General features: G+C 38.2%; 1 protein-coding gene across 1 annotated transcript; it reads left to right on the top strand.

Annotated features, from left to right (window-relative positions):
* The first annotated feature begins 7,129 nt into the window (after positions 1-7,129).
* On the top strand, positions 7,130-8,587 carry LOC148977301 (uncharacterized). Its single transcript, XM_089135372.1, has 5 exons — positions 7,130-7,651; positions 7,752-7,813; positions 7,899-7,975; positions 8,078-8,196; positions 8,311-8,587. Exons 1-5 carry the CDS (start codon positions 7,454-7,456, stop codon positions 8,398-8,400), a joined length of 546 nt encoding a protein of 181 aa, XP_088991498.1. The 5' UTR covers positions 7,130-7,453; the 3' UTR covers positions 8,401-8,587.
* The last annotated feature ends 17,334 nt before the right edge of the window (positions 8,588-25,921 follow it).

Below are 25,921 nucleotides of genomic sequence, written 5' to 3'. Positions count from 1 at the left end.
AGCTGCCTGAATGATGCAGCGTCCAGACTGTGTACATGTGAGCCTCACTCTCACAGTTATGTTCTCCCTAACTGCCTGTCACAAACCATTAGGCTGACTGACCACATACTTGACTGCAGGACCATATGTACAGGTAAACTCACATAAATACAGACACCCACACAGCCGGCTAAAACCTCCCAGAAACGTCATAAACTATTTCTGACCAACACTGAGTGAACATCCCAATATTCAGACAAAGTATTTAAAGGTTTAATGATCACCTACTTACCATCACGATCGTTCCAAACCTGTATGAATCTCTTTCTTTCAAAAGAAAAAGGACAAAAGCTAAAGAGCGCAAAAAGAATCATGAATTAATCTATATGATCATTAAATACTATAAAACAACATAGCCTATTAGCTTTATGAAAACAACTGAAATTTAAATGTACCGGCTCAGAGTCAGGCTTGACACAGACACAGAGTCAGGGTTGACGTCAATTATACCAAATTGGCACCAAACTTGTTCCACTTTTGAGTTGATGTTTTTTTTTTTTTTTTTTTTTTTTTTGTGACTGCGCCACCTAGCCAATTCTACTCCAACAGAGGAGTCCTAAATTAAATCTAAAACAAACAGATGCAAAGACTAGACCCACAGCAATTATTACATTTGTATGATCTTTCCATTTATTTTTAAAGGTATAGCGGAGGATTTTCTTTTTCCGGGTGGGTAGTCTATACTATTGGTCCACCTAAGTGTCAATCATTCTGGTGATATGTTTACGTAAGGCCGTCATACGTGCTCATCCCTATGTAGTTTTCACTTTCAGGTGTATTATGTCGGAGTTGCGGTTTCAGCCATTCCTTTGAAAATGGCTGAGGGTCGAAAGAGAAAAAAATGTATACGAAGTGTATGATAAGAAGAGAAAGGCCACAGAATATAGAAACAAGACCAGAGAGATTTTGGATGAATATCACATGCTGGCGTGCGCTAAAAGCACAGGTTGGGCTTCTCACTGATGCCGCAGTCGCGAAGATTCTACTAGACAGGTAAAGTTTGTCACGCTATTTGGAGAAATCCATTTAAAATCACTAGTAAAAGTTAATGCAAGCTACTTAGCAATGCTTGCCCTGGCACGAGTCATGCACCGCATAGACACGGTAAACATCTCAATTTGTCTAAAGTAGCCTTTTGACCAAATGATAAATGGTATCACCCTGAAATATTCTAAAACCTTGTGTGTTCATGTGTTCATATTCTAAAACCTTGTGTGTTTATTATTACACAACAAGCTACTTCTCCATTACATATGCAACTATGTATAAAAATAACGTATTATTAACAATGAGACATACTGTATTAGGTTAAGGACCAACGTAATAGCACTGCTTATATGTTGCCATGAAACGTAATTGCGATTTACAAAATAGTTTCCTCAGAACGTATTTCGTGTGATACAAGGTTGTACATACCATGTCTTGAGTCACTCAATCGATCAGTATAATAAGTAAATAAAACACGGAAGGGCATTTGACATGTTGTCTTTTTTATGAATGTTTTTGAGTTAGTTTATAATTTGCAACATAATTGTGTAAGGCATAATAGTCGTTCCCTCTCTGGAGCAAGAGTGTTGTGTTTGTCCATGTGCATTTTTTTAAAAAATTGGAGAGGGCGGGTCTTCTCTAAAATTCGTAAAGATCCTCCGCTATACCTTTAAGCGTTTGGTGCTAATTTAGCACTTTGGGTCATATACTTTTGCGTTTTTTATGGATCACTCCAAATTACCAAATTACTGGCATCCTGTCACCGTTTAAACTGCCCTGTCAATCATTTAGTCACCATTAAAATCCTTAATATTCAATATAATTTAATTTCCTACCATATCTGAGAGTTGCACGTTCATCTTTGTGGGTCTTTCATACGGAGACCGCTCCTCATGTGTTTGCATGATGTATTTAAAGGTTAATGACAAAATGTATTTTATAAAAGTTCACAATGCTGTTGCAGATGAAATATAATGTGTTAACATTGAATAAATATATTTTTGTCAGGTTAGATACTGATAATTAATCACTTTACCATGAAAAGCATGCGGTTTCAAACTAAACTGCCAGTGTGTCTGCACAGTAAACAACTATATAATACAGCATTTTAACTTAATAAAAACACAGAATACAGCTATTCTGTTATTCTGAGTTTACCATGTCAAGGCTAATCTAACCTTCTGAAAAAAGGGAAGGAAAATGTTGGCACTGAGAATCAAAAAAAAAAACTCATACAAATATTACTCATATGAATGAGAACATTTTTGAAGACTTAAGGGTATTAATTAAACATTTGTGAAGTTCTTCTAAAGACTGTTTTCATCTACTTGAAGATGTAGAGAACTTCTGTGCAGGTAATCCAGTGCCAAAATGAACAGATGATCAAAGTAATTTTTTAGAAGACCTTTTAGATAAAGTATACAAGAAATGATGTAGTCCCTTCTCATCATGATTCCCCAGGGCCCTATGACTGCACAGATAAACATTTAATCACTGCAGCCTAAAGATTACTGGAAACTTGAAATTTTGAAAATCTGTGCTATACTTAAAGGTATAGCGGAGGATTTTCTTTTTCCGGGTGGGTAGTCTATACTATTGGTCCACCTAAGTGTCAATCATTCTGGTGATATGTTTACGTAAGGCCGTCGTAGGCTACGTGCTCATCCCTATGTAGTTTTCACTTTCAGGTGTATTATGTCAGAGTTACGGTTTCAGCCATTCCTTTGAAAATGGCTGAGGGTCGAAAGAGAAAACATGTTTACGAAGTGTATGATAAGAAGAGAAAGGCCACAGCCCACAGAATATAGAAACAAGACCAGAGTGATTTTGGGTGTATATCACAGGCTTGCGTGCGCTAAAAGCACAGGTTGGGCTTCTCACTGATGCCGCAGTCGCGAAGATTCTACCAGACAGGTAAAGTTTGTCACGCTATTTGGAGAAATCCATTTAAAATCACTAGTAAAAGTTAATGCAAGCTACAATGCTAGCCCTGGCACGAGTCATGCACCGCATAGACACGGTAAACATCTCTGGCACGAGTCATGCACCGCATAGACACGGTAAACATCTCAATTTGTCTAAAGTAGCCTTTTGACCAAAATGGTAAATGGTATCACCCTGAAATATTCTAAAACCTTGTGTGTTTATTATTACACAAATGCAACAAGCTACTTCTCCATATGCAACTATGTATAAAAATAACGTATTAACAATGAGAGATATTAGGTTAAGGACCAACGTAAAAGCACTGCTTATATGTTGCTATGTAACGTAATTGCGATTTGCAAAATAGTTTCCTCAGAACGTATTTTTGTGATACAGGGTTGCACATATCATGTCTTGAGTCCTCGGTCACTCAATCGATCAGTATAATAAGTAAATAAAACACGGAAGGGCATTTGACATGTTGTCTTTTTTATGAATATTTTTGAGTTAGTTTAGAATTTGCAACATATTTGTGCAAGGCGTAATAGGCGTTCCCTCTCGGGAGCAAGAGTGTTGTGTTTGTGCATGTGCATTTTTTTTTTTTAAATTGGAGAGGGCGGGTCTTCTCTAAAATTCGGAAAGATCCTCCGCTATACCTTTAATGTCTTAATGTCTTTTTTCATTAATGTATTTTACAACAATACAAAGAGATATATGTAAAGTTTTACAAGATTTATGAGCATAATAATGAGCTTTACTGTTAAAATCAAAACATGGATTATTCCTTAAATTCAGTTTTATTTAAAAAAAAATATATATATATTTTTTAAATAATTTAATTTTAATTTATTTGGATTAGTGTTAGTGTATTATTACATTGGGACATATCTTAATTCTACTATACAACAGGAATATATTTCTGTCAAGTTAAACCGAACTTTTATTTTGACTGGTTGCCGCGAAGACCTTTTGAGATTTTGTGTGTTTATGTCATGATGATTGTTTCCCAGATAGCAAACTGACATTGAATCAACGTGGAAACATGACATCGAAACAACGTTGATCTGACATGGTTTTGCTCATCGAATTACCGTTGAACCAACGTCAGACGCGTCATTCTTTCAAAACTAACGGAAAATCAACTTGAAATCAACGTTGTTTCAACGTTATGAAAGCAAACCAATTTTCGATTTTCATTTAGCTTTGAAGAATGCCGCGTCTGACGTTGGTTCAACGTTAATTCGATGAGCAAAACAATGCCATATCAACGTTGTTTCGATGTCATAAGAGACGTCGTTTCCACGTTGATTCAATGTCAGTTCAAATGAAGTGGTTAAATGATCACAAAGTGACTTTCACAGTGGATCTAGAGCCTGGAGAGGAAGATCATGCATTTCTGTCTTCATATAGGCAAAAAACAGCGTGTCACACGTGCTTCAGGCCCCGTCCACACTACTGCGTTTTCGTTTAAAAACGGATAATTAAAAGGAATAGGATCTCGGTCCACACCAGCGTTTTATCTGCGTATAAGAAACGATCTCCGTCCACATTAAAACGACTGAAAACGCGGATCACGTGACCATTCACCAACACTGGGCATGCGCGCACCGGTGTAAACAGTGAATGACGAATCAGGGAAGGATACGTCATGACGGATAACACCCAATCATAGAGCCAAGCGTCAGCGTTTCTGAAGTTCTCCGTTTTGTCTCGTCCACACTAAAACGCTCTCCGGATTTTCAAAACGCAAAACACAGCTGCAGCGTTTCTAAACTTCTCCGTTTTAGGTCTTCGTTTTTCCCCGTTTTAGTGTGGACGGAAGGTGCATACGTAGCAAAAGGTCTCTGTTTTTAAACGAAAACGCAGTAGTGTGGACGGGGCCTCAGTGTCTTCAGTGTGTGTGTGATAAATGAAACTGCACGTCGGCTGCACCATTCATTCACATGGAACATGGCAAGCAGGATTTGTATTTAAATAGTCTTTGTGGTTTAATATTCACACACACACACACTAGTCCACATCGCGATTTGATTTACTGAACCTCTTTCTATTTATTCCTTTGAAAATATACATTAAATTCCTTCTAATGACTGGATTTCGTCTTCATTTTTGGGGGGACGGGCCGCCCCTCTAAAACAATGGTAGGGGAAACACTGTACGCGATAAAGCTCTAATTGGTTTCCTTTGGAAATAAGTTTCAAATTCATATAGAATGCGTTAAAACTGTAAAGCATGTCTGTTTGTGTCAAAATCGTGATTGAAATCGAAATCGGAAAAAAAAAAATCAAGAAATCATGATATTTTTTTCCCATATCGCACAGCCCTACAGCCACTGCCATGGTTGGTGGTTCAATCCCTGGTTCTACCTGACCAAGCATCAAGGTGTCCATGAGCAAGACACCTAACCCCAGCTGCTCCTGACGAGCTGGATGGCGCCTTGTATGGCTGACACCACGGTCGGTGTATGAATGAGTGAGTGAATGGGTGAACGTGAGGCAAAATGTAAAGCGCTTTGGTGGCCATTGGGTCTGTGAAAGTGCTCTATAAATGCAGTCCATTTACCATTTGTTCTGTGTGACTTAAGGCAAGTTTACACTACACTACTTTTTGCCTGGATTTTGCTGTCACAGACAGATTTCCAAGGTCTGCAACAAAACCCCCTGGAAAATTGGTGGATGTTGCGGTTGCCGATGTTGATTTGTATGAGCAGGTCAGCATCATGATCTGAGTCTGTCTCGAGCGTTCACAGGGACTCCGATATTTCCAAATCTGTTTGATATTATCACTTGAACTCGTAGTACTACTTAATTGTCCAAAAGGATTCCAGTAAGTCGAAGCCACATAGCCCCATTATGAATAATATAATGACTTGTTTAGTGGATGCACACATCTACTCAGAGTGGATGTGTAAAGTTGATATTCATCATGTGGCTTCAATATAGAACTCCGATTCATTGACCTTCAACAGTGCAATGGTTCACAAAGGAATCTAAGCTGATCGATAGAGCACACTCAGATGCCTTTTAATCTTGTGTCAAATCCATGTTTAATGAATCTCTGATTTCCATGGATCGCTATGATAGAGACGGAGATTAAATTACCTGATTCTCGACTACCGTCTAATGGAACAGAACCAATGAAATATTCAATAAACAAACAGAGGAAATCACGTTAATTTTCTCCAACAAGATTTACATTGATCAAGAGGGCATGTGGCGACTCTGTCTCTCTGCGACAGTGGATCTTATGATAAACACAACACTTCATAGGCTGCTGGCTTTCTTCTTTTTGACATGATACAAAGCACAAATATGGAGGTTAATATAAACATCAATTATTAATATCTCTATAAAATCTTCCCGGAGGAGCAAAAAGAGAGAGATGGAATTGATCAAGACTCTAATATCAACAGGGACTGCAGCACAGTTTTTCTTCATCTTCTTTCATTCTTTTTCTGAGCCTGTAATATGCTTTTATTAAACAGAATGCCCTTCTCGTCTGGGCTGTCGCTGTTCCTGTGGGCCAGCTCAACCATTTCAGTCTTTCTCAAGCACGTTCAACAGCTCAATGTAAAAGTCACATTTTTTAAAATAAAGAAAAACTATTTAGATAACAAAACCAGACTTAAAAAACAAAGTTCTCGATTCATAGGTTCACTTGAAGCTGTGTCGGTAGCTGGTGCAATGGGAACACCATCCAGGTGAACACCATCTCTGAGGCACTATGTCAACAGTACCTCAAAAAGACGCGCATTCAACACCGATAAGTGAGTTAAGTGCTTAGGCTTTCTGCATGCACAATCAGTGTTTAAAGTGTTATCGATCTGCTCACACTGTGATAATTTCTAGATTAGAGTTCTTCACCCAATTCTCCCCTCCTTTTCTCAAAAAGGAAGACAGTTGGCTATCCCACATTGCTCTGCAAATGTCAAACAAAAAACAAATCGATTTACATTGCCTGCAGATTACGTAGATCTCATAATAAGCATACAGACTATTTTCTGAAAATCGTTATTTTAAAAGATCCTCTCTCAAGAAGATGCAGTGGTTATTCTCATTAATTTGTACTCTGTCTTTCTTGTGTTCTCTCTAGAGTGAATGTCAGAGCCGGACAGTAACGGAGTATTTCACAGTACTTACACAATTTTGAGGGATCTGTACTTTACTCGAGTCACTGCGTCAAAAGGTGTGTATACGGGAGAATTCGGACAATGGAAACGCCCGCGAAATGTGCTGTTTGGCAGGGATCTTTGGAACTTTGTTATGCGTACCTGTAAATGCCTGTAAAGGCCCGGAAACAGGAACTTGTCTGACCACATGCTGTTAGTTGATGGCTTGGCTTTTTAAATGCTAATTTGTTTTGGGACTGGCTCAAGTTTGCCCCTATTCCCCTGCCCCCCTCATTAGTATTCAGGAAAGGTGATAGGCTTTACATTGTGTCAGTCTTCAACAAGTGTTACGGAGAGCAGAGTGGAGATGTTACTCCTTTACATAGGGACAATATGGCTATTAAATCTCTGAGTTCGAACGAAAACAGACTGGTGTATATGGCAAATGAAAGTTTGAAGAGGATATTTGAAAAGCTGGAGATGATGGACATGAGGTTGGATAAGATGGAGGCTGACATCAATGAGCTCAAAGAGGCAAAAGAGGAGCCTGCTTCAAAGAAATTAAAGAGAGCTGGGAATAATTCTGTTGCGGTAAGTTATTTTCTGACCATCACAGTGTCTGCTTAACTTTGTGTGCTTTATTTATAAATCTATTCGAATTGAGCCCTCATACTATGTTGGATTTTTACAGGAATGGATATGGAGATCGCACAATGGGGAAAACAACATACACAAATATGACGCACAGACAAGGTATATCTTTAAAACTATGCTTTCATAACAGTATTTTCTTCTAAATTATATTTTTAATCAAGCTTCTTTAATTACTGCTTCACAGTCTATCCTCCCCCCACAACCTCGAGGTCATAATCTTTTTAATGGCTGTACCGGACGTAGATCCTGCTGTTGTTAAAGGTAAGTCACAAGAGAATGTACCAAGGCTACAACTATTTAACTGTATAGATTAGTTAGTTACAAATAAACATATTCTCCCCCTCTCTATCTCCATCTCTCTAGCATCCTGCAAGACATATTTTGAAACTGTTAGAAGGGGTTACAGGATGGCCCAAGATGAGAACAAAGACAAGATGGAGGACAGCAGGATCATTATGCTCATGAGACAAAGAAAAAGAAGAGTAAGTATAAATACATATAAATCTGAGTAAAACCCTCAGCCTGGAAGAGGCTCCCATCCCAACACATTTGATATTTTCAGTGGTTTAATTACTTTTTTCCCTCCCATTTTGCAGCTACTGAGCTGCAGGACTGGGGTTCTCCAGACAGAGGAAGATGCATCTATCTGGAAGACTGCAACAGTTGACCACATGTCTGAACAGTAGGATGCCATCTTGGATGGAAAGTCGGTGTGGGTTGTTCGGGTTATTATATTGTTTTACATATATTATACACAGGCCTTATATATTATATGGGGTTATTTATTGTATGACTAATAGTAAAATGTATTCTGTGCTAATGTTTTGACTGTGTGTATATAAATATATATGCCATGTGCCCAGTGTCATTTACAAATAATAAAAATAACAAACTCAACTTTGTCTATCTGATTGTCTTGACATTACAACCATGAACACCAATGACAATGAATTTTAATAATGAGTAATAATAAACCCAAATGAGGCCATAAACTGGACCAATAGTGTGGGGGTTTAGAGGAGGGACAAAGCATTGAGCACCCAATCCTATGTAAGATCTCTGACCAATTGAAAGAAGGCCACTGCCTTGTGTCCCAAAGGTGTGAAATGCTAATGTTCCCTTGCATTGACCCCGACCTGGGGATTATTCACCATGGTAACTGATGGCCCTAGTGGCTCCCTGCTGTGCTCCAAACTTGGTACATATCCAGGAGTTTTCGGGATTGTGTGACGGGACAGCAAACTCCCGTATACACACGTTTATTTGTGGAGTACACAGGAGTACTCAGGAGTTTTACATGCCCGATTACAGCTCTTTTCACGCAGTGAGTATCATTTTTGGGGTGGACTCATGACTTTACGTTTTACGTTTACATTTGAGAGGGAAATATTGCACTCTTTACTCCACTACATGTGCTTGTAAGAGCGTATGCTTGGAAGAGCCAGGACATTTTTTTTTTTTATATTGTATTCGCTGAAATTAGAATGTCATATAGACCTAGGATGACTTGAGGGTGAGTAAATCATGGGAGAATTTTCATTTTTGGGTGAACTAACCCTTTAAGCTTGAAGCTATGGAGATGTACACTCACCGGCCACTTTATTAGGTACCCCATGCTAGTAACGGGTTGGACCCCATTTTGCCTTCAGAACTGCCTCAATTCTTCGTGGCATAGATTCAACAAGGTGCTGGAAGCATTCCTCAGGGAGTTTGGTCCATATTGACATGATGGCATCACACAGTTGCCGCAGATTTGTCGGCTGCACATCCATGATGCGAATCTCCCGTTCCACCACATCCCAAAGATGCTCTATTGGATTGAGATCTGGTGACTGTGGAGGCCATTTGAGTACAGCGAACTCATTGTCATGTTCAAGAAACCAGTCTGAGATGATTCCAGCTTTATGACATGGCACATTATCCTGCTGAAAGTAGCCATCAGAAGTTGGGTACATTGTGGTCATAAAGGGATGGACATGGTCAGCAACAATACTCAGGTAGGCTGTGGTGTTGCAACGATGCTCAATTGGTACCAAGGGGCCCAAAGAGTGCCAATAAAATATTCCCCACACCATGACACCACCACCACCAGCCTGAACCGTTGATACAAGGCAGGATGGATCCATGCTTTCATGTTGTAGACGCCAAATTCTGACCCTACCATCCGAATGTCGCAGCAGAAATCGAGACTCATCAGACCAGGCAACGTTTTTCCAATCTTCTATTGTCCAATTTCGATGAGCTTGTGCAAATTGTAGCCTCAGTTTCCTGTTCTTAGCTGAAAGGAGTGGCACCCGGTGTGGTCTTCTGCTGCTGTAGCCCATCTGCCTCAAAGTTCGACGTACTGTGCGTTCAGAGATGCTCTTCTGTCCACCTTGGTTGTAACGGGTGGTTATTTGAGTCACTGTTGCCCTTCTATTAGCTCGAACCAGTCTGGCCATTCTCCTCTGACCTCTGGCATCAACAAGGCATTTCCGCCCACAACAATCATGCCACGTTCAAAGTCACTCAAATCACCTTTCTTCCCCATACTGATGCTCGGTTTGAACTGCAGGAGATTGTCTTGACCATGTCTACATGCCTAAATGCACTGAGTTGCCGCCATGTGATTGGCTGCTTAGAAATTAAGTGTTAACGAGCAGTTGGACAGGTGTACCTAATAAAGTGGCCGGTGAGTGTATTTCTCTCTTACTCTTGGTCTGGTAGTGTGTTTCTCTAGTGAAATTTGCACATGATGAGCTGTACCCAATGCAGGTAGCTTGCTGTTTTAGACATGATGGTGATGTTTTCTCCACTGCCGCTTCAGACTCTGAGGAGTTCAGTTTAGGGCAGGAGAACGACTCTTGCCACATGCACTTAGGAACCACATCCTTCTCTGGCTTATAGCAAAATTTTGGATATGGCATTAAAGCTGGACTAGCATGAGCCAATGGTGTTACTGCAAACATTTCAGGCTGATCTCCCCAAAAAAAAATATGGACGAGGTTGCTGGCTTGACTCCTGAGGATTGATTTTGCGCTTCATACCACCAAACATGTGATCTACAGTAACTACTGCAGGGCTGGTGGCAACTAAAGGGACAACTGTGGTTAAACCTCACAAATAGCGTGGAAATGGATAAAGGCGATAAAGGTATGTGGCGGCTATAGTCTTGGAAGGTTTCACAAGGCCTTCGTTTGAACTGTTTGGGTCAGCTTTGAATAGATTTGTGATGTTTAAGATGTCTTATTGTTGGCTTTGGCATCCCTTGGGAAAATTTACAGTTATTGTGGATGAGATCATTCTATATAGATTTTGTTTCCAGTCTGATGAAGGTTATCTTGCACACCATGCCAGGTTACAATGTTTCTACTTAATTTCCCTCTCAGGTTGTGATGTTACAGTTGTTACTCTACTCTTTGAGTCAGAGGAGGTTGAGAGATCTTCAGGGTGTTACGGGTTAATGTTGATCATACAAACCAGTGGCGTAAATCTGATCAGCTGTTTGCTTGTTTTAGTTATCTTAAACACAAATGTTATCTATGAGTGTGTTTTTGGAGAAATATTTTTTGTGGCAGCAGTTTGGGCCTCTCAGTACACTTTTGTCAGATTCTGGATTTGGACTTGACTCCTGGTCCTAAGGTTTTATTTGTTTGAACACATTTTTTCTATCAGTCTTTTCTGATGTTCATGGACTGAAAAACTTCCAAGTAGTGATGGGTCATTCATGAACAGTTCATTGCGTCTGTCACATGACAAATGAATGAAAAACTCAGAAGGTAAAGTAAATATTTATGTTCTCTTTATATTATCTTTGGCTGCATTATAATGATTTCTTAATCAAGATTGCATAGGTGTATGTGTTCAGGGAATTTGGCTGTTAAAAGAATAACATTTAAAGCCACTTAAATTACCGAAATGACTCAAATAAAGATTCATTCATTTTGATGAACGAGATCAAACAAGAGAGTCAGTTTAAGGATACGAATTTCCCATCACTTTATCCAAGCAAAAACTGGCAAGGTGCTAATGTGGGAAACACAGGTTTAAATCCAGTCAGCTTAGGGTCTTAAATGATTGCCGGTGTTAGTGTGTGTGTGTGTGTGTGTGTGTTTTTTTTAACACATTGATAAGTGGTTGTTAGGGTAATTAATTAAAATGAAAATTGTCACCAATTACTCACCCTCAATATGTTCCAAACCTGAATGAATTTAGTTCTTCTGATGAACACAAAATATATTTTAAAGAATATGGATAACCAAAAAGTGGATAGGCCGACTTTCTCAGTTTTTTTTTTTTTTTATTCAATGGAAGTCAATGGGACCCATCAACTTATACCGATCATTCTTCAAAATAATATCTTTTTTTAACACAGTCTCATCCCAAAAAGTCATATAAATGACGTTTTGGGACATATTTTGACCATACGTCAATATCCGCCTTTTTAGGGCCCCCTTAAACGTCGGTAGATGGCGATCCCGGGCCGTCATACAACTGACGCTTTACCTTTAACGTCAGTTAGTGAACTAGACTATCGCTTTAAGGCGCAAGTCAAAATAACCAACCTCTAATATGCAAGTACAAAGTTAGGGCTCAGGTCCCTTCTTCAAAGTCAATATGATTTTCTTTTCTCTGTTTCATGGTGTGACAGGCGAAAACAAGCATGATTAAGGTATCACTTCACCAAAGTTTAGTATCTAAATTGATAGTTCACCCAAAGGACATTATTCTGATATTGAATATCTCTGTTGTGTTCCACTTTTCAGTTGACAGTTCTTACATGAATGAATTAGGGTATTCACGCGAGGACTGCCATTCTGACTGACAACTGGAACACAACAGAGATAATAATTTCAAAGAACGGTCGTACTATTTTAGACTATTATAGGCACCATGTTCAATGTGTTTTTAATGATCTTAATTTATGACAATGGCATGCAATGGGCTCTATGTACGGCGGTATTTCCGGTGAAGCATTAGGGATGCTCGATAACTTCCGCCGATCGTAGTGTCCAATGCAATAACGAGAATTTATATTGAATTTTATACTCCATGGTTATACTAAAGAAACGTTAGTCACAAAAACAGATAAAACAGACACCCCTCGTTGTGCTTATGCTTCTTTTTAAAATTATATAAAATAAATATAACTATATATAAAATTACATCTAAACGTATGTACGTTTCATTTCAAAGACTGGAGGACAGTAAATTTTGAAGACTCTGCCATAATCCTGTTTTCCTCGGTTTTCCTCCGCTTTAATCTCCACAACCGGAAATGGACGAGCATCCTTGCGTCAAATGCGGAATTTATGCGTGCATATAGCCCATATAGGCATATTGCAAAGTGTATTGACAACTTCCTGTCAAATCCTACATCAACAAAAACATTTAGTCCAGCGTTTGCATTTAATTTGTCTGTTCAGATTAATGTGAAAAAAACTTACAGAGTAAAGATGCAAATTCACTCTATGACAGTAGTTGTTTCTTATACCCAAGTTACCCTCTTAAACTAAGCAGTACTTGTCACAGAGATGGAATGAAGTCAAACGGTGCAATACATTGCCATTCAGTTTTTTTGTATTCACTGCTGTGTTTATCAAACATCACTAAATATGAGGTTTTAAATGCTCAAGTATGATAACATAGACAGTTTACATTTCCTTTAATCATCTTCATCACCACTGTTATTCAGTCGGCATGACCAAATAAACAAAAACACAGCTGGTCGTTTTTCTCTTTGTGTTGAACTGATTTGATTAGCATGTTAGCTGCTAATTTTCTTTACACATTAGAGATCAGATTCAGCTAATGAGAGGAATGTTATCTGGTATCAGCATGCACACACTTAAAGATGTAGAAATTGTGTTTTTGTCAAACAGGGACCCATATAGTTGCTGTGGAATAGTTGGACTGTCGTAGCTAGACATATGTGGAAATTATTGGACTGGTCTAATTTCCAACAATGGATGAATGAACAGCATCGTAAAAAAAATGACATACTACAAGAAAGTACAACAACATAGACTTACTAGTCCATCAACAAGATCGGCAGGTCAGCATTGCTGTTGAATCCAGTGCTGCTTTTTAGCTCGCATCAACTAGTGAAAGCCCGACCGGTTCCTCTCGCGTTCAGATTCTCTTTTCCTAGTCTCTTCCAACCGCGTTTTCTTTGCTTTTTCCAACGTTGAGTATCACATCTGAAATGCGTACAACTGACTTTGTGCTTCATATGTTGTTGTTGATGCGTGTGACGTCGTTGCCGCAAAGCATGTCGTGAAAGCATGTCACACTTCGCTACTCCGCGAACTTCAGGCGTGTGCATTGATGTGTGTGTGCACGACTTGTGATTGACAATCATATCACACACACCCCTGCGCTGATTGTATACAATGGACATGGAGCAGTGGATTTTTGCAAAACAAATAACATGCTTGGGATTTTTTCTAAAACCACTTTATTTATGTTGTTCTGTCCGAATATAGTGTAAAATTCGCTGAATATGATCAAAAAAAAAGTTGCAGATGGCAGCTTTAATATAGTGTTATATCATTTAATATATTGATCATTTATATATTGGGAAATATCGGTAACACTTTACAATACGGGTCCACTAATAAGCATTGATTCATGCTTAACTAATGCACAGATAATACTGAATTAATGTGTAACTAATGATTATTTAAGCTATCCATTAATGATTACCACATTAGGAACAAATTAAGAGTATGTAAGGTTAATGTATTAGTTCATACATGAATTGTTATTAATTAAATATGTAATTGTGGATTAATTCCATAATAACTCATTTTTTAACTAATAGTGTAAATTAATATGTTAATTACCATAATGGGCAAAAGCCTTGTATTTCAACTTCCAGATAATATGACAGGTACACTAATATGCATTAATACATGATTAATTACTTCATTGTTATTGCAAATTCATGTGCAAATTACTACAATTACTAAATGACTAGTTAATAATGATGTGCCCCAACAAGTAAAGTCATAACATGATGATACCTTTGCAAATCATTAGCTAATGATTAATTAAAGCAGACAACTGGAAGTTGAAGTGCATAGCTTTGACTAATTGTGGTAATTAACACATTCATTTACACTATTAGTTCATAAAATATGTTATTACAGTAATATTTTATTGCAGTAATATTTAATTAATGGTCTAGTTCTTCATGAGTTATACATTAACTCATCATTATCTGTGCATTAGTTAAGCATGAATTAATGCATATTAGTGCACCCGTATAGTGTTACCGAAATATCTTATAGTTTTGTAAGGGTCTTCAACCCAGGACCCACTGTCCTGCAGAGTTTAGCTCCAAACCTAATCAAACACAACTAAATCAGCTAATTAAGCTCTTCGGGATCACTGGAAAATCCCAAGCAGGTGTTGTAAAGCAGGTTAGAAATAAACTTTGCTGGACAGTGAGTCTCCAGAAGCAGGGTTGAAGACCTGACATCAATCAGACACTCGCAATTGGAAAACATATATTTTTTATATACTCCATACGCAAACACTGTACATATACACACATCTAATGAAATCAAGATGCCTAAAAGCAAGTGTATGAATGAGTCAGTATTGTCTATTTCTGGAAATCCAGAGTGGAGATCAAAGCTGGCTAGCAGGGTGGATCCGGGCTGCATTAATCCACTTGTATAATGCATGTCACAGTGTCTGGATGTGCTGGTAGCATATGGCCATAATGAGACGGTGGATCCCCAGAACAGCGGGAGACATAACGACAAGTTCCTCTCAGGAGCAACAATGAAGGCACACCTCACAGCAATACCAACTACAGATGTGCAAAGCTCGCCCACAAGCGTCCTAATCATGATCCAAGCTTACAAATGCAAAACATCCATCACTGAAAGAATCACACAAGAGCAAACCAAACCTTCAGACACCACAAAATAGCCCACTTCTGCCCACTTTTCCCCATTTGTTTTCTACTTTGGGTTTTCGAATAACCCTTCGATGTGATGAATCACAAACACACACACTTTGATACTAAGAATAGTGTAAGATTGTGTAAAGGAATTGTTCAGCCAAAATGGAAATTTTGTCATTGTTTTCTCACCTTTATTTATGGTTCCAAACGTGTTCTTCTCTTCTAAAACATAATTCATAACTTCAGGTCACTGATTATAAGTATAAAACAAACATATTTTCCATTTATTTGAAAATTTTCATGTAATGTGAAAGAAAAGGCCTTGCCCATCAGTGCCCTAAATGTGATCTGAGCGTACAAATGCAAAACCTCATCACTAAATGATAATTTGATGATGAAGAATGGTCAAAATTAGAGGAACATGAAGACAGATGGAACTTATGCATGCGGAGCACTTAACTCATTTTAGCTCATCTCCTGAAGCATCAATTCTAGGTCCTACGTCAATCTTCACGTCATGCTTTGACGTATTTCTGTGTCAGCATCTGCCAAGTAACCCTGGACTTCATCTTTGCTGGCTAATGTTTTCTAACTGCAGTGCTTTGCATCTGGCTTCTAAAACACTCTGAAGCATTTAGTATGTTTGCATATTTTATCATTCAAATCTAAGGAACATCCAATTGCAGACTGTCCCCAACAAGCATGACATCCTTCTTAGCCTATACTGAGAATCAAGAGTTGTACCGTGCTAAAACAATCTGAAACTGCAGGTTTGCAGAGAAGAAATATCAAAATAATGACCTTTAAATTGCTAAATAAATGAATCGAGGCACATTTATTTGATATATTTAATCTCTGAGACAAAATGTCAGTGAGGTTCAGAAAGTTTTACTGATGTGTGTGTGTGTGTGTGTGTGTGTGTGTGTGTGTGTGTGTGTGTGTGTGTGTGTGTGTGTGTGTGTGTGTGTGAGGAAATCTGAGTAGTGGAGCTTTTATTTCAAACGCACAAAGTTGAAAAAAATAGCCTGAGGCCATCTCCACATCCAGTTAATGCCAACAGAATGTTGACATTATTTTTAAATGGCACCAAATGATGCGGAAATGTGTGACATATAATATAATATAATAATAATATATATTATTTATATATTATTAGTATTATTGTTATAGCAAACCTTTAAATCGATTTAAATCGATTTAAACTTCAAAAATTATAAGTCATTAATACGTTTAGACTGCAATGTATCATGCATCTTGAACACGTATAAATTTCTCTGCTGGCTTTAGCTGGTTTGTTGGTTAGTGGATCAGCAAAACCATGCTCTTCAAAAGTAAAACTGAGCAAGTGAAACAACAGTTAGTAACGGCTGATCGATGATGTAAATTTAAAGGAAAAAATTGCCTTTTTTTTCTCATTTGACGGCCATTTAAATTTGTATAAAATGCTGCAACATTAAGTGGAAATATTTTATTATATTAAAATAGGCGGTCTTGATAGACTTGTATTATTTCCCTGTCTGTGGTCTCACATCACAGCTCAGTCATTTGGAACAGTGCACATTTGTGGTGCCATCAGCCAGTCAGTGTTGTCATGATGTCATTTTCCTGCAGTAATTAATCACATGCATTTATGGTTCTGGCTTTAAAAATATTAATTCTAGAACTAAGGGTTTCACTTTATTTTGATGGTCCTTTTACCATACGTATACGTGTGAGTATTAGTAGACTGGTAGGGTTTGGGTTAGAATGAGTTAACATGTAGCTGAAAAGGTACTAGTCAGTATAATGTCTATTGGAAGGCCATCACAATAAAGAGTAGGCAGAAATTAAGCAGTCTACTTATATTCTACTGAGAATTAGTTGACAGTTACTTATGGTCAACAGAACGTTTAAAAGGGACCATCAAAATAAAACTTCACCAAATTGCCTGAGAGCATAGATGGCAGCAAGCAGGTTGAATTAGCAAGCTGATCAACAACAATGAACAAATGTAAGGCCCTATCCAGGTATTGTAGGCTTCCTTAAGGAAATGTTAAAAACCTTAATCAGCTTATTTTCATGCATATTAATCAGGTGGCATAACTTTTGCCCAGCAGTCTTATTTGACTTGTTGAAAGGCAACTAAATGACTAGAACAAATGCTTTGAATGTGTTACGTCTACTGCCAATCTACAAGTCTCCTGGCTGATAGATGTTTGTGACTGGCTAAAAACAAATAAATAAAAATTGCAATAAATAAAAATTGCACTGTGTGACCAGGCACAATGGCACTTTTAAAATATAATGATTCATTATAATGCTTCAGCTTTCTTGTAGCTCACACCGTAGAGTGTCATGGGTTAGATTCCCAGGGAAAGCAAGAACTGATAAGAATGATAGATAACTTACAGAGCTCGTACTTGTACCACCTGACTGCTGCAGATTCATTTTGACATTGATAGAGTTGACAGAAACACAAAAATCTGAGTCTGAGGATGTGAACAGCTCCGTGTAGAACGTCATGGGTTGCTATTTCGTAATTACGGTTACGTCATGGTGTGAACGCCTCATAAGATCATGTTTAGGTACAGGAGAAACTGTAAAAGGTGGCTGTGAACTGTGTCCGAAATTGCATGCTCTTTGGAGAAGGTACTTATTATGAATAAGCAACGCATTCTCATCCTTTAACGTCATATAGAACGCTACAGTATATGACAAAACGGCGCTATACTACGCACATGGCACCCGTTATCGTTAATATAACACGCGCTGTGAGGGCTAAGTTTAGGTGTGGGGTAGGGTGTGCGTGTCATATTCACGCTAAAGGATTTATAACGTCTTGGGTTCGCGTGTTATATTAACGATAACGGGTGCCATGTGCGTAGTATAGCGCCGTTTTGTCATACTGTATAGCGTTCTATATGACGTTAAAGGATGAGAACGGGCAGGAATAAGTAATTATGGTAACACTTTACAATACGGGTGCACTAATATGCATTAATTCATGCTTAACTAATGCACAGATAATCATGAGTTAATGTATAACTCATGAAGAACTAAACCATTAATTAATGATTACTGCATCAGCAAATAATAAAGAGTCTATATGATTATTAGATCAAGTATTACATGAATTGCTGTTAATTTAATGTGTCATTGTGTATTAATTCCTTAATAACATATTTTATGAACTAATAGTGTAAATTAATGTGTTAATTACCATAATTAGTCAAAGCTATGCACTTCAACTTCCAGTTGTCTGCTTTAATAAATCATTAGCTAATGAATTGCAAAGGTATCATTATGTTATGACTTTACTTGTTGGGGCACATCATTATTAACTAGTCATTTAGTAATTGTAGTAATTTGCACATGTATTTTTAGTAACAATGAAGTAATTAATCATGTATTAATGCATATTAGTGTACCTGTCATATTATCTGGAAGTTAAAATGCAAGGCTTTTGCTCATTCTGGTACTTAACATATTAATTGACACTATTAGTTAAAAAATAATTATTATGGAATTAATCCACAATTACATATTTAATTAAAAACAATTCATGTATGAACTATTATTAGTGTACCTGTATTGTAAAGTGTTACCGTAATTACTTCAAGAGTAAAACAACTAAAAAAGTATGTTCCATATAGTATGAATGTGTGTAGTATGAATGTAACATACTACATTCACCATGTTGCCATTCACACAAATCCTCTCCCATGGCCTTATGGTATAGTCAAGTGTCCATTGTATGCACACTTCAGGATCTCACCGGTAGAAGTAGGTCATCTGGATACTTTTTGCCTACTCTTTTATGAGTACTGTGAATTTGGACATTTTACTTTTGTCACATTCTGTTTTTTACTATATAAGGAAGTATATGATTTTGAATGCAGCCTCTGTATACAGCTCTACATAGCCTATTACAGAATGATATGTTATGTCTGCACTAGCAGGGTGAGTGGAGGTATGGAAATATAGACATAGTACCATTGCATTCGGACCGCATGGAATGATTGGACATTATTTGGTCCAGAGACTCCCATAGAAGATGTACATATTTCAATATTTAGACAACTTATTGAATGCTATCAGGATGTGAAGAGAGTTTCAACCAGTACAACAATAAGTGTTCATAAAACAAATCGCCCTACCCTACGTTTAATGTTTGTTCTTTGAGTGCATGATTGGAAATATAATTATTTATTGGTTTACACACCTGTTTTCCAGGTAAAAATGTGGATATTCCGAGTAATGAGTTTCAATTATAATAGCTGCTCTGGACCTGCTTGCATAAGTTTGTAATGGGACTAGGTTCTGCTCTTTTGGTGAGTAGTGTGAGAACAGCAAGGGACAAGGGACAAGCCTAAATAATTCTTGGCACATAGTAACTCAATGCAGCTAAATTACCAATTACAGTCAAAAACTTCAATCCATTCCCCAAGAGCTCAATGCACCTTATTCGCTAACAGCCTGGCTTTTAAATAATGCATTCGTTTAGCTGATGTTTGTGAATTTTGTGGGGTGCTATAAAAAGATTAAGACTTACAGAGTGTAAATATTTTCATATATCCTATTTTTTTTTCTACCAAATACTTGTTGGCATATCAATGTCTGTATCTATTGATGTAAATTCAAATTTAAAGCTGATGTGTATAATTTTAAAACATAGTTTTTCCAATTTCTCATCCTTTAGTGCCTTTAGTTCTGGTTTAACTAATCCCAGAGGAAACATTTATTGCTCAGTAGTTACTTTCCTAAGCTCAGGAGACGTATGCCAAGTTTACACAGCACAACGTCAGATCACTTTTCACACTGCACGGCTATCTAGGGCAGGGGTGTCAGACAGGGGGTAATATTGGAACTAAGTAACAGGGGCCCTTGGCGAAGAGGGGTCCCAAAAGAAAGAAAGATAATTGATATATATTGGGCTGGGTGGGAAATTTTACCAGCCTCTTTTTTTCAGGATTTTTTTTTTATGGCAGTGAACTTGATATGAGACTTGGATGACTTGTGGTCTTTTCTTGCCTTTAATTAGGGATTTTTTTAACCGTACCTCAGCTCAGCTATATGTGTCATGGTTCTAGCGACACGTGGATTAGCGCCGTGTCCATGACACAGAGCTGAAAAACAATCTTTCACGCCGAGATTCCGGAATATACACGGATAATGTGACCCGGCATTGTTTGATTTCGGTTCATTCACACTGCCAGTGGTTTGCCGGGATATGTGAGTGCGTTCACACACAACCCGTAAAGATCCTGGAAAGAAACATGACGTCAGGATGAGACGTGTAACGTACGCGTCGAAAACATGTACACACACATACCGTTCCACAAAGCTGGTGAACGATCTCAGCTTCAGAGCGGATAGTGAGGAGCTCCTTGTCTCTGCTTCATTCCAGTTTGCAGACATTTGTTCGCCCTTTCTGTTGATGACGAACACAAACTTTCTTATAAGAGCAACAGAGTCGCGCGATGGCACGAGTGTCATCACTATGACACACCCCTTACGGCATTGGTCCTGGCTTTTGTTTACACAGTGCGATTTCGGCAATGTTACTAGGTCCCCAACCCAGCATCGATGCCCGTATCAATCCCGGGTCGTGTTTAAGTTCACACAGAAGGCAATTTCCCGGCAACTCCGGCACAAAACGAACTTTTGGTCTAATATCGCATTGTTCCCTGAGATTTGTTTTCATGATAATCGAATGTAAAGTGTTTTATCTCTAAAAACTGTTTAGCATATAACGTTAGTATATAGGGCAAAGAGAAATGAAAAATAAAAATCTCTATAATACGACTAACAAGGCTCAAAAACACTAACACGGTAACATAATGAGGGTCCCTACATGCAAAACGAAGCATTGAGAACTTTGTAAGTGTACCATTTTTCACGAATACAGGCAGGAGGAATCTTTGGAAAACAGTCTCGACATGTCGAACCACGAACGACGTGCTAAGTTAAGCTAAGATAAACTGAACGGCGTTCGTGGTTTGACTGATCGAGACTGTTTTCCAAAGATGGCTCCTGCCTGTATACACGAAGTGAACTGTCTTTACAAAATATCTTCTTATTAAACTGTCTGTTACAAAGTTCTCAATGCTTAAATAATAATAATAATAATAAATGTATACTTATGTAGCCAAAATCAGTGAAATCCAAATAAATTAAGAAGAGTTCAACTGATTCCTGATCAACTGATGCCCTTGGTGGCGGTTTATTTTGCGACCGGCTGACTGGGACAAAAGTCAATTATCCAGTCAAGCACTCTTTATATAAAATATTTGAGTGCACTCTGCCATGAGTGACCAATCAGAATCAAGTATTCCAGAGAGTGGTGAACTAAGCAGAGTGAATTGTGTGTGTTTGAGGGTTGAGTCCGTGTTAGTTGTTGTTTGTTAGGTGTGTTGAGTGTGTGTGGAGCTCTGGTTAATGAGGCCGTACGGTGGATAATGGAGTCGGTCTGCTGTTGTTCTGCAGTTGTAAGAGCTCTGTCCGACCCCGTCCCGCCTTACATCTCCTTTCCTTTCATCAACAGGAATGCCTCTGTTTGCTAAACGAGAGTCTGATTAGTTCCTACAGACTGAGAGCGTTTCTTCATCGCTCTGTTCTCCTCCCTCTCTGAGCAGCTCCATTCTGTCTGTCACCGCTTTTGTTCGCTTGTGGGAAACAGAGTTCTTTAAGCCTTTATTCAGAACAGAGCTGGAACCCAATCAGAGAGAAAGAGAGAGAGAGAAAATCGCTGGTCTGTTGACTGGCATGTGAAACAGTAAGTGTGGAGTCTCCAGGCACATTAGAACTAAGAGGAAAAACCAATCACCTCTTTAACATCTTTTTTTTCTAGATCTAATCTAAGAGCAAATTGAGAACTTTGCTTAAGTTTTCTGACCCAAAAATTCTTACTTGGGGATTTAGAAGAGATTGATTTCATCCACCTGGCCTTCATTTCTAGTCGTTAATGGTCTTTAGCCATTTCTCAATATGCGTTCTTGTGTTTCGCACTTGCAGCCCAAGTACTGCCCCAATTCAAAGTTCACATCAAGCCAAGTCCACTTCAAATCAGTCCCGTTTACCGAGGATAGGTGAGGTGAGGTGACTTGTGTGGACTTGAGATAGCCAGGTATCCCAGAATACATCTCGCACCAACCAGAACGCGTCAATAGGAGAGGAGAAAATCCGCGAAATATCAAAATACTGCTGTTTTTGTGTCATAAAATGTAATTTAAGAATGTTTCAGGCGAGAATGTGGTTGTTTAAATCTCAAATCTGTAGTTTATTTATAAAGATGGCGCCTATTTGAAAAATGCATCTAACGTTTTCGGAGTTCTGACATCAAGCCTTCACCGGCGCCCAGCGCTCATCAACCCAGACTGGAACAGCTTTTCCTCGGTTAGTAATTCTGATGTTTGCCGCCGGCTCTGATCTCTCAATTCTAGTGGATAAACTTGACGTATAATTCCTCTTGTGTATAAGTCTATATTTGGTCTCATTACTATTGGCAAAAAAAATAGTTTTTTGAAGTTTCATAACTTTATATTATATTTAACTTTAACAACATTTTTTTTACATTATCTTCACTAAAAAATAAAATTACACAACCCTGTCTCTGTTTGATAAATGTGAATAAAAATCAATGTTTCATATTTTTAAAATGAAAACTAGGGGAGTAACAATTTAAGGCAACGCTACTTTTGCGCCATCGAAGGTTAACGCCCCTTTTTGGGGGAAAACGAACGGATTCCCCTGACAACAGAACTCGCTCTAGTCGCTGCAAAGTTTCTTAAATTGCACAAACATACACACTATCTTTGCCGACCGAGGACCGTGAGCGGTATTTAAATAAGCAACTCGATAGAGGGTTACAGAGATGTCCTTTTGAAATGGTCGAAAACTGGATTAATGACCCCACTATTCAGACATCTACCACTATCTCGTGGAATCACTCATTTTTTTTTTTTGTCAATTACACACTCACAGTATGGCAAACTAGATGATGAGGCCATGACGCTTGGATCATATCTAACTATCTATCTTTAAATAAGTTACTAACGTTAGTTAGAAAGACGAAAGCTCCTAGCAGCTACATGATTAACTTAGCTCTCACTAGACACGCTACCTTGGCTGTTAACTGATTTTACTGTTCAAATAGTGGCAGGCTAGGACTAAAGTGGACTTGGCTGGTTTCTGCTTGTGTCTAGAAAGTGCTGGTAACGTTACTTTGAAAGTTGTATGGTAACATAAAGCCAGTAACTAGCAAGTACACTACTTTATGTTAAATACAGATAGTTTAGGGGTTGAATTAATTAAATAATCGGCTTACCTGTTATGAAATGCTTCCCACATACATGTGTGAGGGGTCTTTGGGTCTCACAATCCTCAATCTGGTGCTTCCCTCTTTATTGCCTGAAGCCATAACATTCTTCTTTCCGCTTGTTTTATTCGGCATGGTAAAGGTATAAATTTTAAACCAGGTGTTTTAAAAACAATTGAGGTCCAGCTCACCACGCAACAACTTTTCGGCATGTTATTTTTGTTCTTCTGTTACCGGAGTAGACAAAATTCAGACCGTGTCAAAATAGAGAATCCAGACCGAGACCGTTTGTTTTCCCCCAAAAAGGGGCGTTAACCTTCGATGACGCAAAAGTAGCGTTGCCTTATATCGTGCCACAATATATCGCAATACAAAAATGCAACAATACGTATCGTGGATTGTAACAATATGTATCGTGGATTGTCCCCCCAAAATATTTTTTAGAGTTTTAGTGCAATTACTACATTAAATTACTATATGTAATGATGATTATAATGTATTGTAATGCAATGTGGGAAAATTTGTGGGTCCTGAATATGCAAAATGTCTGATGTTACCAGTAAAAAGTGACCGACATTATTTTAAATGTAGTCAGTGAAAGAGTGCAAACATATTCAAAATAATTCTGTATTTTTATATCATAAATATTTTTATTATGGTGTCACCATTGTCCTTGGGTTACAAGCACCAAGCCCAAGCCTATTCATTTAAACCCACAATGTAAAATCAAATTTAGCATTTTAATTAACAGTAAATTTATTGTTAACCTTTTACCACATGTCTATCGCAATAATATCGTATTGTGAGTTCAGTATCGTAATATGTATCGAATCATGACATGAGGGTATCGTTACACCCCTAATGAAAACAAAAAGATCATGTTCATTTTGTTATAAATATATGCAGTGAAGATAACCGCGTTGCCTGAACCACATGACCATTAGGCTAATATGTTGATTTTTTTTTAATGAAAAGAGGCAGAGTGGTGTTTTATAACATTTTATTGCTGACGAAAAGAGGCAGAGTTGTAGCCAATTTCGTTTTATTGTTGCCTAAAATATACATAAAGAGATAACCGGAGTAGCCAGAGCGTGCTGCTGAGTGACGCGATCAAGTCAAGTCAAGTCAAGTCACATTTATTTATATAGCGCTTTTCACAATACAGATTGTATCAAAGCAGCTTCACAGTGATAACATGTAAGTAGCACAACACAGATCAACAACATTGCTAAACACTAAATAAATAACCCCAACTGAGCAAGCTCAAAGCAAGCCAAAAGCAAGGCGACAGTGGCAAGGAACCAAACTCCATCAGATTGGATCTAGAGCATCAAGTACGCTCTGTTCCATTTTCAGAAGAACCGGACTTCCTCTCGTCCTCAGGAGTTTGTTCATACTTGGTATTGAGAAACGGCTATTGTGTGATACACTACACATTTCCTGGGTTTACTTGGACCACATTTCCCATCATCCACCTCCCTGGACTAATTACACCAAACACCATGCACCTGCACTGATTACACACACCTGCACTTCATTTACACACATCTTTTCTCCATTGCCCTGTTTGCTGGTGTTGATCCCTGTCTTTGTGACTACTCTAATAAAAGCTGCATATGGATCCCCTTATGTCTGCTCATTAGACCTTGCACACCGAGTCCGAAATTTCCGTATGTTTTTTTTCGTATTCGAAAATACCTTGAACACTGAGTCAAATGCATATTAATTAATCTATTGCAAAAAAAATAAAAAAATATTCGTAGAAGAATATTATCAAGGAGCTGCGGGATTATCCCGAGCAACTCAAAGTTCGCTGTACGGTGGCTCTGAGAGGTGCCAACACCTCAAAATGCTTGCTACGGATGCAAAAACGCAGAAAATGTAACCCGATCTAAATTTTATGACGGACAAAAGTTTCGGATGCAGTGTGTAAACGTGATTGACACAGCGTGAGATCGTATTTATTTTTTAACGTGCGAAAATAAGATTCTGCTCCACATTCATATTATAACCATGT

The sequence above is a fragment of the Pimephales promelas genome, chromosome 10, assembly GCF_988280905.1.
Source record: "Pimephales promelas chromosome 10, fPimPro1.hap1.1, whole genome shotgun sequence".
In the NCBI taxonomy this organism is placed as follows: domain Eukaryota; kingdom Metazoa; phylum Chordata; class Actinopteri; order Cypriniformes; family Leuciscidae; genus Pimephales; species Pimephales promelas.
The sequence above is the reverse complement of the archived record's forward strand: the minus strand, read 5'-3'. Positions and strand labels throughout refer to the sequence as shown.